Source organism: Gorilla gorilla, chromosome 12 (assembly GCF_029281585.2).
Source record: "Gorilla gorilla gorilla isolate KB3781 chromosome 12, NHGRI_mGorGor1-v2.1_pri, whole genome shotgun sequence".
Classification (NCBI taxonomy): Eukaryota; Metazoa; Chordata; class Mammalia; order Primates; family Hominidae; genus Gorilla; species Gorilla gorilla.
The window spans coordinates 113,881,335-113,898,418 of record NC_073236.2 but is presented as its reverse complement, the minus strand read 5'-3'; the positions used below and the strand labels follow the sequence as shown (position 1 = coordinate 113,898,418).

General features: G+C 47.1%; 1 protein-coding gene, 1 non-coding gene and 1 pseudogene across 2 annotated transcripts in view; 2 read left to right on the top strand and 1 right to left on the bottom strand.

The window, feature by feature from the left end:
* Window positions 1–1,805: 1,805 nt before the first annotated feature.
* On the bottom strand, window positions 1,806–2,400 carry LOC101124526 (multifunctional methyltransferase subunit TRM112-like protein; annotated as a pseudogene).
* A 5,074-nt stretch (window positions 2,401–7,474) lies between these two features.
* RAB10 (RAB10, member RAS oncogene family) overlaps window positions 7,475–17,084 on the top strand; it is a 103,874-nt gene continuing 94,264 nt past the window's right edge. The window contains exon 1 of the mRNA XM_004028954.5: window positions 7,475–8,408. Coding sequence (XP_004029003.1) covers window positions 8,282–8,408 — 127 coding nt within the window. The 5' untranslated portion in view covers window positions 7,475–8,281. The remainder of the gene's footprint in view (window positions 8,409–17,084) is intronic.
* LOC115933706 (U6 spliceosomal RNA) lies at window positions 16,396–16,502 on the top strand. The gene has a single exon (XR_004069560.1). It is a non-coding gene; the product is annotated as a U6 spliceosomal RNA (small nuclear RNA).

The following is a 17,084-nucleotide window of genomic DNA, read 5'->3' as shown; positions in this document are numbered from 1 at the left end:
GTGGATTAGAACAAACATATCCAAAGGACTGGGGAAGACTCCCGGGGCAATCATTTTCTTTTCTTTTTTTTTGAGACAGAGTCTTGCTCTGTCACCCAGGCTGGAGTGCAGTGGCACGATCTCAGCTCACTGCAACCTCTGCCTCTTGAGTTCAAGTGATTCTCCTGCCTCAGCCTCCCGAGTAACTGGGATTACAGGCACGCGCCATCATGCCCGGCTAATTCTTTTTTTTTTTTAGTAGAGACAGGGTTTCACCGTGTTGGCCAGGCTGGCCTCGAACTCCTGACCTCGTGATCTGCCTACCTCGGCCTCCCAAAGTGCTGGGATTACAGGCGTGAGCCAGCGCACCTGGCTTTGTTTTTTTTTTTTTTTTTTTGAGACAGGGTCTTGCTCTGATGCCCAATCTGGAGTACAGTGGCGGGATCTTGGCTCACTGCAACCTTGACTTTCCAGGCTCAAGCAGTCCTCCTGCTTCAGCCCCCTAAGTAGCTGGGACTACAGGCATGTGCCACCATGCCTGGTAGGGCAATTATTTTCTAACAAGAGGAGGCCTAAGTCAAGATATGCAGGCAGAGCAGAATACTGACGGGCTGCCAGCCACTAGGCAATCAGTACTTAGCATCAGGAAAGTCTAACCAAGATCTATCCTCATGAAGTCCCTGCAGGAAGACTGTGGGTGTGAACACAGGAAATAAGCAGTAGTAAATACACAAAGTACTGGAGACTGGAGGGGAAGGTTTTACAGCAAAGTGATGACGTAGCAGTCGGCTGGCCTTTCAAGTGAAGACTTGATTCTCTCTTTTTTTTTTTTTTTTTTTTTTTTGAGACGGAGTTTCCCTCTTTTTGCCCAGGCTGGAATGCAATGGTACGATCTCGGCTCACTGCAACCTCTGCCTCCTGGGTTCAGGCAATTCTCCTGCCTCAGCCTCTCGAGTAGCTGGGATTACAGGCATGCACCACCACGCCTGGCTAATTTTGTATTTTTTAGTAGAGACAGGGTTTCTCCATGTTGGCCAGGCTAGGCTGGAACTCCCGACCTCAGGTGATCCGCCTGCCTCAGCCTGCCAAAGTGCTGGGATTACAGGCGTGAGCCATCACGCCCGGCCTGGAAGACTCAATTCTTATGAAGAACACGGAGAGCAAGTTGGGGACGGATAAAAGAGTAAGAAATCAGCTATAGAGACTGAATATGCATGGGAACAGTGGTAAAGATGATCCTGCCTCAATATCTTTTGAGGCAGGAGTTTTTTATAAGGTAGAGGCAGGTCCTAAAAGCTTAAGTTGAAGACTAGAACCATGAACTGGTCAGCTATGCTTTTTCTAGAAAAATATAGAGATAATACCTTAATTGATAGTATAAACATATAAATATGCCTCTTTTTTCTTGGCTTTGCAAATATTTGGACTACTACTTTCTCTTTTCCTCCCTCCCTCTTTTATTTATTTATTTATTTATTTTATTTATTTATTTTTTTGAGACAGAGTTTCGCTCTGTCGCCCAGGCTGGATTGCAGTGGCACGATCTTGGCTCACTGCAAGCTCCGCCTCCCAGGTTCACGCCATTCTCCTGCCTCAGCCTCCCGAGTAGCTGGGACTACAGACGCCCATCACCATGCCCGGCTAATTTTTTGTATTTTTAGTAGAGACGGGGTTTCACTGTGTTAGCCAGGATGGTGTTGATCTCCTGACCTCGTGATCCACTCGCCTCGGCCTCCCAAAGTGCTGCGATTACAGGTGTTAGCCACCGCACCCAGCCTCCCATTTATTTATTTATTTTATTTTTTATTTTTATTTTTATTTATTCATTTATTTATTTTGGTTTTGAACCTTTAATGAGAAAAAAATATATAATATCGAGCTCAAGAACACTGTGTGTTTGGTGTCATTGGGTCAAGGGTTGGGGATACACACGGCAGAATTCGGAAACGGTATATATCAACAAAAATACACACAGTAAATAACAAGAAAAACTGGCGCCTGGCACAATCAACTCTCAGTTTCCTCTTCACTCGGCAGCATGTTGGGGATCCCGTGGCTGATGGGGAACATACGTCCAGATTCTGGGCACTGCAGGGTGCCCTCTATCACTTCCACCTCCAGCAGCAGGTGGTGCATGGTCCTCAGAAACTCTTCATTCTCCTCATATCCCTCAACCGGCCCTTTAGGCACCTGGATCAGGCGCAAGCTATCGGCCGCCTCCAGGAACGCCGACCACTCCACCTTAGGTATCATACGTACCACGTATGATACGTGCCACGTATGATGTCACGTAAGTTGGGGGTTGAACTCCACAGGGCAGATACCGACCTCGGTGGCCTGGAGGCACAGGGGGAAGCCATGGGACCCCACCCCCCGCACATGCGAGCTCAGCAGATTGTGGGTGAGCAGTTTCATGTCGCCACACAACTATTTTTTATTTTTTGAGACGGAGTCTCGCTCTGTCGCCCAGGCTGGAGTGCAGTGGCGTGATCTCAGCTCACTACAACCTCTGCTTCCCGGGTTCAAGCGATTCTGCTGCCTCAGCCTCCTGAGTAGCTGGGACTACAGGCGCGAGCCACCAGGCCCAGCTAATTTTTGTATTTTTAGCAGAGACAGGGTTTCACCATGTTGACAAGGATGGTCTCGATCTCTTGACCTCATGATCCACCCGCCTCAGCCTCCCAAAGTGCTGGGATTATAGGCGTGAGCCACTGTGCCCAGTCTATTTTTTTGACAGTGTATCTCACTCTGTTGCTCACGCTGTAGTGCAGTGGTAGGATCATGGCTCACTGCAACCTCAGCCTCCCAGGCTCAAGCAATCCTCCCACCCCAGGCTAATTTTTTCTTACTTTTTTTAGAGATGGGGCTTCACCATGTTACCTAGGCTGGTCTGGAACTCCTAGACTCAAGCTCTCTGCCTACCTTGGCCTCCTAAAGTGCTGGGATTACAGGCATGAGCCTCTGCGCCTGGCCTGGACTACATTTTTTGTTGTTGTTGTTGAGATGGAGTCTCGTTCTGTCACTCAGCCTGGAGTGCAGTGGCGCGATCTCGACTCACTGCAACCTCGGCCTCCCAGGCTCAAGCGAGTCTCCTGCCTCAGCCTCCCAAGTAGCTGGAATTATAGGTACCTGCCACCATGCCCGGCTAATTTTTGTGTTTTTAGTACAGATGGGGTTTCACCAAGTTGGCCAGGCTGGTCTCAAACTCCTAATCAAGTGATCCACCGCCTGGGCCTCTCAAAGTGTTGGGATTACAGGCATGAGCCACTGCACCTGGCCTCTGGACTACATTCTTTATTGAGCAATTTTGAAAAAAGCATAACCCCTAAACTAGCAGTAGATTGACATTTTTTTTCACTGTTTCCACTTTTATGAAATATTTCTTCATAACTCTAGGTTTATCCTTTAGGCCTGTGTAGATCCCCATTTTACTCTTCCTTTCTAGAGTCAGAGATCTTCCATACCTTGATCACTTCTGCTTGCTTCACTGGCAGATATAGCTTGATGCTTAGTCCTCACTCCAGCAAAACCTTTAATTAACTTTAGAGAATCCAAATGCTAAGTACTGGCCGAGCCTCTCAATCCTCGCAATTCTCACCTTGAGGTAATACGGTGTCCTGTGGAGGTTTTCTTCTCTTTTCCCTTGCCCGTATAGTCCAGGCTCTGCACTAACAGTGTGACCCCTGGGAAGGCCCTAACTTCTCTGAATCTTAGACTCCTCATCTGTGAGTTACGTGCAGGGGTCAAATTATGATTTAAAATATATGGTGGGGTATGTTGGCTCACACTTGTAATCCCAGCATTTTGGGAGGCCAAGGCTGGCGGATTGTTTGAGCCTAGGAGTTCAAGACCAGCCTGGGCAACATGGCAAAACCCCGTCTCCACACAAAATACAAAAATTAGCTGGGCGTAATGGTGCACATCCGTAGTCTCAGGTACTCGGGAGGCTGAAGTGGGAGGACTGCTTGAGCCCAAGAGGCTGAGGCTGCAGTGAGCCATGATCGTTCCACTGCACTGCAGCTTGGGCGACAGAGTGAGACCCTGCCTCAAAAAAAAAAAAAAAAAGGTATGATCCTGGCCGGGCACAGTGGCTCACGCCTGTAATTCCAGCACTTTGGGAGGCCGAGGAGGGCGAATCACTTGAGGTTAGGAGTTCAAGACTATCCTGGTCAGGCATGGTGGCTCACGCCCTAGTTTAGGGCTTATGCTTTTTTCAGAATTGCTCTATAAAGAATGTAGTCCAGGGGCTGGGCACGGTGGCTCATTCCTGTAATCCCAGCACTTTGGGAGGCTGAGGAGGGCGGATCACTTGAGGTCAGGGGTCTAAGAGCAGCCTTGCCAACATGATGAAACCCCATCTCTACTAAAAATACAAAACTTAAGACAGGTGTGGTGGCGGCGCCTGTAATACCAGCTACTTGGGAGGCTGAGGCAGGAGTTTCACTTGAACCAGGAGGCAGAAGTTGCAGTGAACCGAGATTGTGCCACTGCACTCCAGTCTGGGTGAAAGAGTGAGATTCTATCTCAAAAAAAAAAAGTCTATGATCGATAATTTGTTAATAAATGTAATAATTCCTAAAGTTTCAGAATATGAGTTCATGGGGAAAGGTTTCTAAGTGATAAAATTGTTGGTTACAGGATAAAAAATAAAGTGAAAAAATCTTTTTTACTGATATATATTTGTACATATTAATGGAAGTACATGTGATATTTTGATACATGCATACTGTGTGTAATGATCAAATCATTACAAATGAGGTTATCCATCACCTCAAACATTTAACATTTGTGTTGGGTTTTTCAAATTTTTCAACTGTCCATTATCCCCAAAATTTACGTAGTGGTATTACTCTCCAAATTAGGCTTTTTTTTTTTTTTTTGAGATGGAGTCTTGCTCTGTCACCAGGCTAGAATGCAGTGGTGCAATCTTGGCTCACTGCAACCTCCAACTGCCTGGTTTAAGCGATTCTCCTGCCTCAGCCTCCTGAGTAGCTGGGACTACAGGTGCATGCCACCATGCTCAGCTAATTAATGTATTTTTAGTAGAGATGGGATTTCACCATGTTGGCCAAGATGGTCTCGATCTCTTGACCTCAAACGATCCACCCACCTCGGTCTCCCAAAGTGCTGGGATTACAGGTGAGAGCCACTAGGCCCGGCCCAAATTAGGCCTTCTACAGGAAAAAGTCTTGGCTGGGCCTGTTGGCTCACACCTATAATCCCAGCACCTTAGGAAGCCAAGGTGGGAGGATCGCTTGAGGCCAGGAGTTTGAGGTTGCAGTGAGGCCTCCACACTCCAGTCTGGGAAACAAGCAAGACCCTGTCTTAAAAACAAACAAAACCTTTAACACTTCATTTTTTCACAGATGGAGTCCACTCTGTTGTCCAGGCTGGTCTCAATCTCCTGGGGTCAAGCAATCCTCCCTCCTCAGCCTCCTGAATAGCTGGGACTACAGGTTCAGTCACTGTGCCCAGCTTAAAAACTTTCAAGACTTTTAAAATACTTTGTAACATTGAGGCTTGAGTTAATCTAACTTATTTTGAAAGGAATAATCAAGGTAACAAGATTTTCCTTCTGACACTGAATTGACGACACACCTGTGCTGCACTGACCATCACTCACTTTGTGATTTGCATAGCTAGTCTATTTTAGAATTGTTATTATCATAAGGCATTCCCGACTAGAGTCAGAATGATTCATAGAGGATAAGGTTTAAGTGAGGCCAGGTGCAGTGGCTCTCACCTGTAATCCCAGCCCTTTGGGAGGCTGAGGCGGATGGATCATCTGAGGTCAGGAGTTCAAGACCAGCCTGGCCAACACGGTGAAACTCCGTCTCTACTAAAAATATAAAAATTAGCCAGGCTTGGTGGCACGCGCCTGTAATCCCAGCTACTAAGGAGGCTGAGGCAGGAGAATCACTTGAACCCGGAAGGGTTGCGGTAAGCCGAGATTGTGCCACTGCACTCCAGCATGGGTGGTAGAGTGAGACTCTGTCTCAAAAAAAAAAAAAAAAAAAGTTTAAGTGACAAGACTAGGAGCAATTGGAGAAAACAACTGAAGAGAAAGCTGTATTAGTGAAGACAAGTATCTTCGGTAAGGACGCTTTAGGGGTGGTTGAGAAGAAAGGAAAAATGTAAGACAAATATAAGACGGAAATGTAAGACGGAATTGCCTGAAAGTCTAACTTTAATTACATATCAAATACACATTTTGGTGATTTGGCGATCGTGGGGTGGTGTGTGTGAAAATGTAGTTTTTACTTCTCTATCCCTGTTTCTTGCTTTCCACATACTTCAGCGTTTTCCACTTTATCAGGTTGAACCAGCTCACCAGGTTCAACTCCTGTGCCATCACACCTAGGTGTGCTTTGAGGGATGGATGTCCCTGAGAATGGAAGGTCAGCAGCATGCATATTGCAACTACAGAAGGGTAGGAGAGAAAAAGGGTGGCCCAAACAGGACTGATGGGGAGAGAGAACAGAAGGTAAAGCAAATGCAAAGAAAATGCGAGGGCCCGGGCGCGGGGGCTAACGCCTGTAATCCCAGCACTTTGGGAGGCCGGGGAGGGCGGGTCACCTGTCAGGAGTTCGACACCAGCCTGACTAACAGGGTGAAACCCCGTCTCTACTAAACACAAAAAATTAGCCGGGCGTGGTAGCACATGCCTGTAATACCAGCTACTTGGGAGGCTGAGGCAGGAGAATCACTTGAACCCAGGTGGTGGAGGTTGCAGTGAGCAGAGATTGTGCCATTGCACTCTAGCCTGGGCAACAAGAGCGAAACTCCATCTCAAAAAAAAAAAAAAGAAAGAAAGAAAAGAAAAAAAGAAAAAGAAAATGCGAGGAAGCAGGCTGTGTCGGACTGGGGGTAGGCTTGACCACCTTTCAATTTTCAACCCAGTGGTACGACTCTGGCGGCAGGCAGAGGCCCCACCTCCTCTGCAGAGAGCTCTCGGATTCTCCCGGATTCCTAAAGGACGGCAAAGGCCTGAAGCAGGTTCTCTGAGCACCGCACAGAACCTTCCACTTCGCAAGGAGGTTCTTCCTGCGCCCAGGTATTCCTCAACCTTCCTCTCCTCGCCCAGGAAGAGGTTGTGAGGATTACCTCATCCCAACCCGAGCAGCGTGGCCAGCTTTTCCATCTCAAACTCTTGCTCTTGAAGTCAATCCGGATGGAGCGCTCATGTTTCCCCGTCAGGGCTGGCCCTGGAGAGGGGGCACGCCGGGAGGCGTCTCGTTCTAGCAAAGAGGCTATTAAATGACCCAAGGCGCGGCTTTTTCTCGCGTTTACGAGCTCCACCTACACGGGAACACATGGCCACCCAAGCCCGTCGCTGCGCCAAGACCTCCAGCTCAACACACCCGACAAGAGCTGTGCAGAGAAACCGCAGCGCAGTCCAGCGGGAGACCCCGGGAGGGGAAGGAGGTGCTGAGCTCTGTAAGGGTGTCCCGGGGAGCCGGGAGCGGGAGGCGGGAGGCGGGGGCGGGGGGGGGGGCGCTGCGCCTGCGCAGTCGCTAGGCAGCTTCTCCCCCCGGGGCGTGCTCGTAACGCCGCGCACCCTATCAGGCGGCCACAGGGAGCGCGCCCGCGGCCTCGCCCTTTCTCGCCCCTCCCTTCTCCCCTCTGGGTCCAGCCTCAGACTGAGGCTTGGAGACCGGAGCATTCCACTCGCCACTTCGGCGCGCCCCCATGCCCTCTTGTGCGCGTGCGCAGAGGCGGACCGCAAGGCTAGGGCGTGAGGGAAGGGCGGGCGTACGTCCTTGCGTGCGTCTCAGGCAGCGCGCACGCCGGCGTGAGAGGGCACGGGGAAAAGGTGGCTCTGGCCGGGGTGGCTGGGTTTCTTGGGGCTATGTAACTGAGCTCGTCGACTTGGGGGTCCTTCTTCGCTGCCCTCGCCGCGTGCTAGCAGGGAGTTTCCGCTCGGGAGAGAGACTGTCCTCACGCCCGCTGCGCCTCCTCGACGGCAGAGCAGGCTTGCTCGCCCGTGGGAGCGTCCCGGCCGAGAAGCCCTGAGGGGGGAGGGGAGGCCATTTTGTCCCGACCGACTCCCCGGAACCGGGCGGAGCGGCTGGGAGAGGCTGCGGAGCCGCGGTCGCCGCCCTCGCCGCCCTCGGAGGCACTGGACGCCGCCACTGTCGGGGCTTCCTCAAAGCTGTTCGTAGGTCGCCCGCGCCCTCTCGAGCCTTTTTCCCACGCTTCCCCGGTCCTCCGGCCTGAGAACGCCCGAGTGAGGAGTTGGCCGTAGTGAGAGGGACCGATCCCTTGGGGCCGCCGGCGGCGAGAGCCCGAGCCGCTCCTCCCAATGGCGAAGAAGACGTACGACCTGCTTTTCAAGCTGCTCCTGATCGGGGATTCCGGAGTGGGGAAGACCTGCGTCCTTTTTCGTTTTTCGGATGATGCCTTCAATACTACCTTTATTTCCACCATAGGTAAGACCTGTGGGAGGACAGTGTACGGTCTCGGTAGCTGCATACCGTTTATTTTACTCCAGACATCTTGCTTCCCGTAATATACGCCTTTGTTTCAGTGATTCCGATTCCAAACGACACATCCAAGTTACTGTTTGAATCGGCATCGAGCTTACTGGGGCGGGGTCTTCCCATGATTTCCATCCGGTCTTTTGCTTTCGAGTCTCCCACTATGCTCAGTGCCTTCTGTTACAAAATATGCATCATTTAACCATGTTCCAGAACCTTATTTCTTCAGGCGACTGGACTGGCTTTTTCCACATTTGCGTGGAATTAGATGTGTGATATTTTTAAGGTATTTATTTCAGTGGTTGCGATTGAAGCAGTACTAGCTATTTGGGAAAGGCCTGAATTTATACTTTGGGGCAAAGAAAAGATTGCATATGGTGATAACTTAAGAGTAAACTTGAGGGTTTCTGAGAAGAATAATTAAGGTAAATTAGAAGGTAAGAGTGAGTAGCCCTCATTCACTAATCCATTGATGTGTCAAACAATCGAGGCTCTTCGCGCTTGGGATGGGACTGGCATATTTGCCTCAGTGCTTTTCGAGACATCAACAGAAGCAGTAATCTGAGGGAGATGATCAGTTTCTGTCCTCAAACCCAACGGAGTGAAGTCAAGTTCTCTCTTCTATTTTATTTGACTCTAGTATTTACAGGAAAGTATTTTGCCAGTCATAGCCCTATGGACTTATAATGCACTTTCACCATGTTTCAGAATTACTTAGTATGGAAGTAAGAGCTAAAGAGTGACCTTTTTAATCGAATTTCCCGTTTAGGAAAGGAAAAGGGAAGGCTCTAGGAAAGTCCCTTTTGAATCTGGTTAGAAAATTTAAGTGGCATTGACACTAATTGTGCTATATTAATTGTGAAACCCATCCTCTCCGCAATAAATTTCTTAAAAGACACATGGCTCTCAGCATTGTGGCGGTGCAGTTGAACCCATTTTTAAATGTACTTTTATATTGAGACGCTTTTAAAAAGCAGCTGCAGTCGTCTTTGAACTCTGGGAATTGTCAAAATTAAGCTGATTTGAAACAGTTTGTATAGCGTTACTGAAATATTTGGTTTGGGTTTTCTTTTGTGACAAATACCTGCTTCGTTCTCACAAAAGAAATTATACTGAAATTAAATTGGACAAGTGATTTTTTAAATAGATTTTTATTTTGCTTACCTTTTTTGGGAGGCAAATTATCATAATCCTTATTTCCAGAGTATCATACTGTTTTCTTGGTCTGTCATAAATTTCATGAAACTTAGAGCTTGCTCTCTAACTTGTGGGTTAGAGAATACTAGCACTTAGCGCTAGCACTTCCCTAGCACTGTTTGCTTTTAACACTCCACTTTTAGCTGTAGCTGGCTAGGGTTAGGTGATCAGATTTGTCAGCAAATATTTATTGAGCACCTAATGCTGGGCACTGTTTTTAGGCACTGGGAATAAATGATGAACACAACAGACCCCTTGAGGAGCATTCCAGTGAGATCAATCATAATAGTGTGGAAGATGCTACAATAGTAAGCACAGGGAGGAAGAGTGGCTAGTCTAAATCGTGAGGAGTTTGGGTAGGCTTTTGTAGAGATGATACCTAAAATGAAGTCTGGGCCGGGCGCGGTGGCTCATGCCTGTAATCCCAGCACTTTGGGAGGCCTTGGCGGGCGGATCACAAGGTCGGGAGGTCAAGACCAGTTTGGCCAATATGGTGAAACCCCGTTTTTACTAAAAATACAAAAATTAGCTGGGCGTAGTGGCAGGCACCTGTAGTCCCAGCTACTCAGGAGGCTGAGGCAGGAGAATCGCTTGAACCTGGGAGGCGGAGGTTGCAGTGAGCTGAGATTGTGCCACTGCACTCCAGCCTGGGCAACAAAGCCAGACTCCGTCTCAAAATAATAATAAATAAATGAAGTCTGAAGGACTAATAGGAATTGAGTCAGAGGGGTAGGATAGGGCCTTTCTGGAAAAGGGAGCATAGAACAAATGTATAGTAAGGTTGAGGATTTAATTCATTTGGTCAACTTTATTTATTTATTTTGAGACTGAGCCTCGCTCTGTCGCCCAGGTTGGAGTGCAGTGGTGTGATCTCGGCTTACTGCAACCTCTGCCTCAGGGGTTCAAGCAATTCTGCCTCAGCTTCCTGAGTAGCAGAGACTACAGGTGCCCACCACCACACCTGGCTAATTTGTGTATTTTTAGTAGAGATGGTTTCACCATGTTGGTCAGGCTGGTCTTGAACTCTTGACCTCAAGCAATCCACCGCCCCAGCCTCCCAAAGTGCTGGGATTACAGGCGTGAGCCACCACGCCTGGCTGTGTGGTCAACTTTAACCTATCCTTAGGAACAGTGTGGAGTAGGAAGCAAAACATTAACTCTGTCTACTCCAATCTTTTTGTAAAGGGTGCATGCCCCCAACTAAAACTCAATCCTGTAAGATAATGGTATAATCTTTTTGTAGCCCTTTTACTTGGGAAGATGTGTGATGATTTTGGATCAAGTCTGCTGGGTTGGAATCTTGTTTCCACAGGTTACTAGCTGTGCAACTTTGGCAGATTACTTAACCTCTGTTGGCTTCAGGCTCTTTAAGAGTGTTAAGGCTGGGCACGGTGGCTCACTCCTGTAATCCCAGCTCTTTGGGAGGCCGAGGCAGGCGGATCACCTGAGGTCGGAAGTTCGAGACCAGCCTGATCAACATGGAGAAACCCTGTCTCTACTAAAAATAGAAAAATTATCTGGGCGTGGTGGCGCATGCTTGTAATCCCAGTTACTCAGGAGGCTGAGGCAGGAGAATCACTTGAACCTGGGAGACAGAGGTTGTGGTGAGCCGAGATCGTGCCATTGCACTCCAGCCTGGGCAACAAGAGTGAAACTCTGTCTCAAAAAAAAAAAAAAAAAAAAAAGTGTCAATCATAATATCTACCACATAGGGTAGTTGTGAGGATTTTAGGGGTTAGTGAGAGTAAAGCACTTCACATGGTGCCAGGGCCAGGTACTTTGTAGGAGCACAGTGCATATTAGCTATATATAGAATATGTGACTCTTCTGCTGTGGAGGTGTGGCAGAACATGTTATTTTATGGATTGAACATCCTGCACACCGTGGTACCCAAGTATTTGTTGGTGCTCCACTAAACAATTTTTTTTTTTTTTTGAGACGGAGTTTCGTTCTTTTTGCCCAGGCTGGAGTGCAATGGTGTGATCTCGGCTCACTGCAACCTCCACCTCCCTGGCTTAGGTGATTCTTCTGCCTCAGCCTCCCAAGTAGCTGGGATTACAGGCATATGCCACCACACCTGGCTAATTTTGTATTTTTAGTAGAGATGGGGTTTCACCATGTTGGCCAGGCTGGTCTCGAACTTCTGACCTCAGGTGATCTGCCTGCCTCAGCGTCTCAAAGTGCTGGGATTACAGGCGGAAGCCACCACACCGCCCTCCATTTTTTTTTTTTTTTTTTTTTTGAGATGGAGTTTCGCTTTTGTTGCTCAGGCTGGAGTGTAGTGGCACAATCTCTGCTCACTGCAACCTCTGCCTCCCAGGTTCAAGCGATTCTCCTGCCTCAGCCTCCTGAGTAGCTGGGATTACAGGCGCGCACCACCACGCCTGGCCAATTTAGTATTTTTAGTAGAGGTGGTGTTTCATCATGTTGGGCAGGCTGCTCTTGAACTCCTGACCTCAGGTGATCCACCTGCCTCAGCCTCCCAAACTGCTGGGATTACAGGCATGAGCCACTGCGCCCAGCCTAGACTCTGACATTTTCATACTTTCAGGTAAAAATGTTTTCATATATAAGATGTTGAATAGTGTAAGTTGAGAAAATAAATGATTCTGAGTACAGCTTGAACACATACATGTATTAGCTCTGTGCACAGGTTTAAAATACCATTGGGCGGGGCGCGATGGCTCACGCCCATAATCCCAGCGCTTTGGGAGGCTGAGGTGGGTCGATCATGAGGTCAGGAGATCGAGACCATCCTGCCAAACATGGTGAAACTTCGTCTCTACTAAAAATACAAAAAATTAGCTGTCCGTGGTGGTGGGCGCCTGTAGTCCCAGCTGCTCGGGAGGCTGAGGCAGGGGAATGGCATGAACCCAGGAGGTGGCGGAGCTTGCAGTGAGCTGAGATCGCACCACTGCACTTCAGCCTGGGCAACAGAGCGAGACTCTGTCTCAAAAAAAAAAAAAAAAAAAACTACCATTGTGTTCAACCAGTGCCGTTCAAAAGAAATAATGTGAGCCACATATATTACTTTTAATAGCCAGTTTTTTTTTTTTTTTTTTTTTTTTTAAGATATGGAGTCTTGTTCTGTTGCCTAGACTGGAGTGCAGTGGTGCAATCTTGGCTCACTGCAACCTCCGCCTCCTAGGTTCAAGCAATTCTACTGCCTCAGCCTCCCAAGTACCTGGGATTATAGGCGTGTGCCACCATGCCCAACTAATTTTTGAATTTTTTAGTAGAGACAGGGTTTTACCATGTTGGCCAGGCTGGTCTTGAACTCCTGACGTCAGGTGATCCGCCCACCTTGGCCTCCCAAAATCCTGGGATTACAGGCATGAGCCACTGTACCTGGCCAAATAGTCACATTTTAAAAAGTAAAAAAATTTTTTTTCTTTTTGAGATGGAGTATCGCCGTGTTGCCCAGGCTGGAGTATAGTGGCGCGATCTGGGCTCACTGCAACCTCCGCTTCCCAGATTCAAGCAATTCTCCCTGCCTCAGCCTCCTTAGTAGCTGGGATTACAGGTACCCACTACCACGCCCAGATACTTTTTTTGTATTTTTAGTAGAGATGCGGTTTTGCCATGTTGGCCAGGCTGGTCAAGAACTCCTGACCTCAGGTGATCCACCCACCTCGGCCTCCCAAAGTTCTGGGATTACAGACGTGAGCCACCACACTTGGCCTAAAAAGTAAATTTTAATAATATATTTTAACTCATATCTAGAATATTACTTTATTGTGTAATCAAGATTTAAAAATTGTTGAGGGCAGCCTCAGTGGCTCACACCTGTAATCCCAGCACTTTGGCAGGCCTAGGTGGGAGGATTGCTTGGGCCCAAGAGTTCAAGACCAGCCTGGGCAACATAGTGAGACCCTGTCTGTATGAAAAAAAAATTAAAATTGTTGAGATATTTCACATTCTTTTTCTCTGGTTTGTAAGCTATGCTTACAACTCATCTCAATTTAGATTAGGCGTATTTCTACATGGATGTATATTATGTAATGAAAAAATAAATTTTAAAGAGGCATATTTCAAGTGATTAATAGCTACATGTGGCTTGTAGGTACCATACTGGATGGTATGTGTCTAAACAATGTAAAGTAGCCAGTTGGTCAACGTGCAGATGACTAGAAATACTTTGAATGTAGACTACTTTCAGGAATGTGTTAAATGTTATTAAGTGACGAGGGTTTGTTGTTGTTGTTTAAAAGATTAAATCTCACTCTGTCACCCAACTTGGAGTGCAGTGGTGCAATCATAGCTCACTGTAGCCTCGAACTCCTGGGCTTAAGCAGTCCTCCTTCCTCAGCCTCTCAAGTAGCTGGGACTACAGGCGAGCACCATCGCGTCTGGCTGTGTTGTTTTTAAAATCTAGAGCATTCTCTATAAATGATAATGAAATTTTTGAGTAGTCACTTGATTGTTAAAACATCCTGAGGACTGGGCGTGGTGGCTCAAACCTGTAATCCCAGCACTTTGGGAGGCTGAGTTGGGAAGTTCACTTGAAGTCAGGAGTTTGAGACCAGTCTGGGCAACATAGACCCCCATCTCTGCAAAAACAAAAAATTAGCAGGACATGGTGGCATGTTCCTGTAGTTCTAGCTACAGGGGAGGCTGAAGGTGGGAGGATCACTTGAGTCCAGGAGTTCAAAGGTGCAGTGAGCTCGGATCACACCACTGCACTCCAGCCTGGGTGACAGAGCGAGACCGTGTATGATAAAACAAAAACAGAAAACATCCAGAGGTTTGTATAGAAGTAGTTATCTTGCAGGTGTTGAGAAGGACCTGACTGCCAAAATAAGGCAGGCCCTCATTATTTCAGGTGCAGTCATTTAAGTTTCTTATTGGCTGTTGGTTTTTTGAAGAAATAATTTTTATAGATTTATAGGATGGTGTTCACAAAGACTACTGTATTTGAATTTTTCTATATATTTTCAATTCTCATACATCCATATTAGAAATTATGTATTGTATTTATGGTCAGATTTATTGGAGACTGCTGCAAAAAACAAATTACTGGTATGGTACACTCAACCAATCTCAAAACGAATCCAAGGGCACCAGAATATAAGTTGCACAAAGGCAGAAATCTTTGTTTTTTTTTTTTTCTCATGTGTGCTAAACACCTGGAAGAGTACCTGCATTTAATGGGTGCACCATAAATAATGAATGAAGGCAGGCAGGTAGGCAGACAGGTGGTACAATCAGGATCCTCTTAATATGAATTGGGGGTAGTTTATGTAAAATTTTTCCTTTTTACCTACTTTCTGATCATTATATGAAGTAGATTAGGATCGGACTTACCAATATTAGCTGTGGCCGGGCGCAGTGGCTCATGCCTGTAATCCCAGCACTTTGGGAGGCCAATGCAGGTGGATCACCAGAGGTCAGGAGTTTGAGACCAGCCTGGCCAACATGGTGAAACCCCGTCTCTACTAAAAATACAAAAATTAGCTAGGCATGGTGGTGTGTGCCTGTTGCCCCAGCTGCTTGGGAGGCTCTGAGGCAGGAGAATTGCTTAAACCCGGGAGGTGGAGGTTGCAGTGAGCTGAGCTCGTGCTGCTGCACTCAAGCCTGGGCGACAAGAGTGAGACGCTGACTCAAAAAAAAAAAAAAAAAAAAAAAAGAATGTTAGCTGTTTGGCTTAATAGGGCAAGACTGCTCTTAGAAATTGAAAGGTTGGGGCCGGGTTTGGTGGCTCACGCCTGTAATCCCAGCACTTTGGGAGGCCAAGGCGGGCAGATCACCTAAGGTCAGAGTTCGAGAACAGCCTGGCCAACATGGTGAAACCCTGTCTCTATCAAAAATACAAAATTAGCTGGGCGTGATGGCGCATGCCTGTAATCTCAGCTACTCCAGAGGCTGAGGCAGGAGAATCGCTTGAACCAGGGAGGCGGAGGTTGCGGTGAGCCGAGATCGTGCCATTGTAATCCAACCTGGGCAACAAGAGCAAAACTCTGTCTCAAAAAAAAAGAAAAGAAAAAGAAAAAGAAATTGAAAGGTTGTTTGAAAAATAGTCTTAAGAGAGTTACTGCTTTTGGATGAGAAGATTTCAGTGGTTGATTTGACCATAACCATCTTGGTGTAGTATGAGCTCAGGAATGCGTTACTTATTAGTGATGTGGAAATTACATGGATTTGTCCCCAAAGCACAAGCTTTTAGTGGGCTGCTTCTATACTGGATGTGCTACCTTTTGGTGTCATTAATCCTTTCTCCACCACAGGCTTACTCATTTTTTAACAGGGAATATTTTTCATTGGGAATTGGAGTCTCTGGGCTCCATGTAAGAAATCAAGTTGGTAAAGGCTCTTGTCCCTAAGAGAGGTATAATACATACATTTTGTTGTCAGGATGATTTTGCTAAGTTTTGGAAGAGTAGGTTGGTTCCACTAACCTGCATTTAAGAAATGATTGATTAGGCTGGGTGCTGTGGCTCACACCTGTATTTCCAACACTTTGGGAGGCTGAGGCAGGAGGATAGCTTGAGCTCAGGAGTTTGAGACCAGCCTGGGCAACTTAGCGAGACCCCATCTCTACAAAAAAAAAAGCTTTTAAATAAAAAATTAGCTGGGTGCAGTGGTGCACACCTGTAGTCCCAGCTACTCAGGAGGCTGAGATGGGAGGATCACTTGAGCCCAGGAGTTTGAAGCTGCAGTGAGCTATGATTGTACCATCTCACTCCAGCCTGGATGATAGAGTGAGATTCTGTCTTAAACAAAAAACCCCAAAAGACCATCCAGAGTGCTTGTCTCGGTAGCATATATACTAAAATTGGAAGGATATGGAGAAGATTAGTATGGTCGCTGCGCAAGGATGACACGCAAATTTGTGAATTGTTTCATAATTACTATTTTAAAAAAAAACCTCTGTAGGTATTTCTCCAAAGAAGCTAAGCAGATGCCCAATAAACATATGGAAAGATGTTCAGCATCACTAATAATTAGGGAAATGCAAATCAAAACCACAGTGAGATGTTATTTTGCGACCATTTAGGATAGTTATAACAACAACAAACGACAAAAGCAAGTGATGAGGTTGTAGAGAAATTGGAACCTTGGTGCATTGCTGGTGGGAATGTGAAATGGTGCAGCCACAGTGAGAAACAATAGGGTGGTTTCTCAAAAAATTAAAAATGAAATTACTATATGACCTAGTGATCTCACTTCGAGTTATATCCAGGGTAATTTAAATCAAAGATTCAAACAGGGCCAGGCAAGGTGGCTTATGCCCGTAAATCCCAGCACTTTAGGAGGCCAGATCACTTGGGCTCAGGAGTTCAAGACCAGCCTGGGCAACATGGTGAGATCCTGTCTCTACCAAGAAACCCCCCAAAATTAGCTGTACATGTTGGCGCATGCCTGTAGTACCAGCTGCTTGGGAGGCTGAGGTGAGAGGATCACTTGAACCCGGGAAGCGGAGGTTGCAGTGAG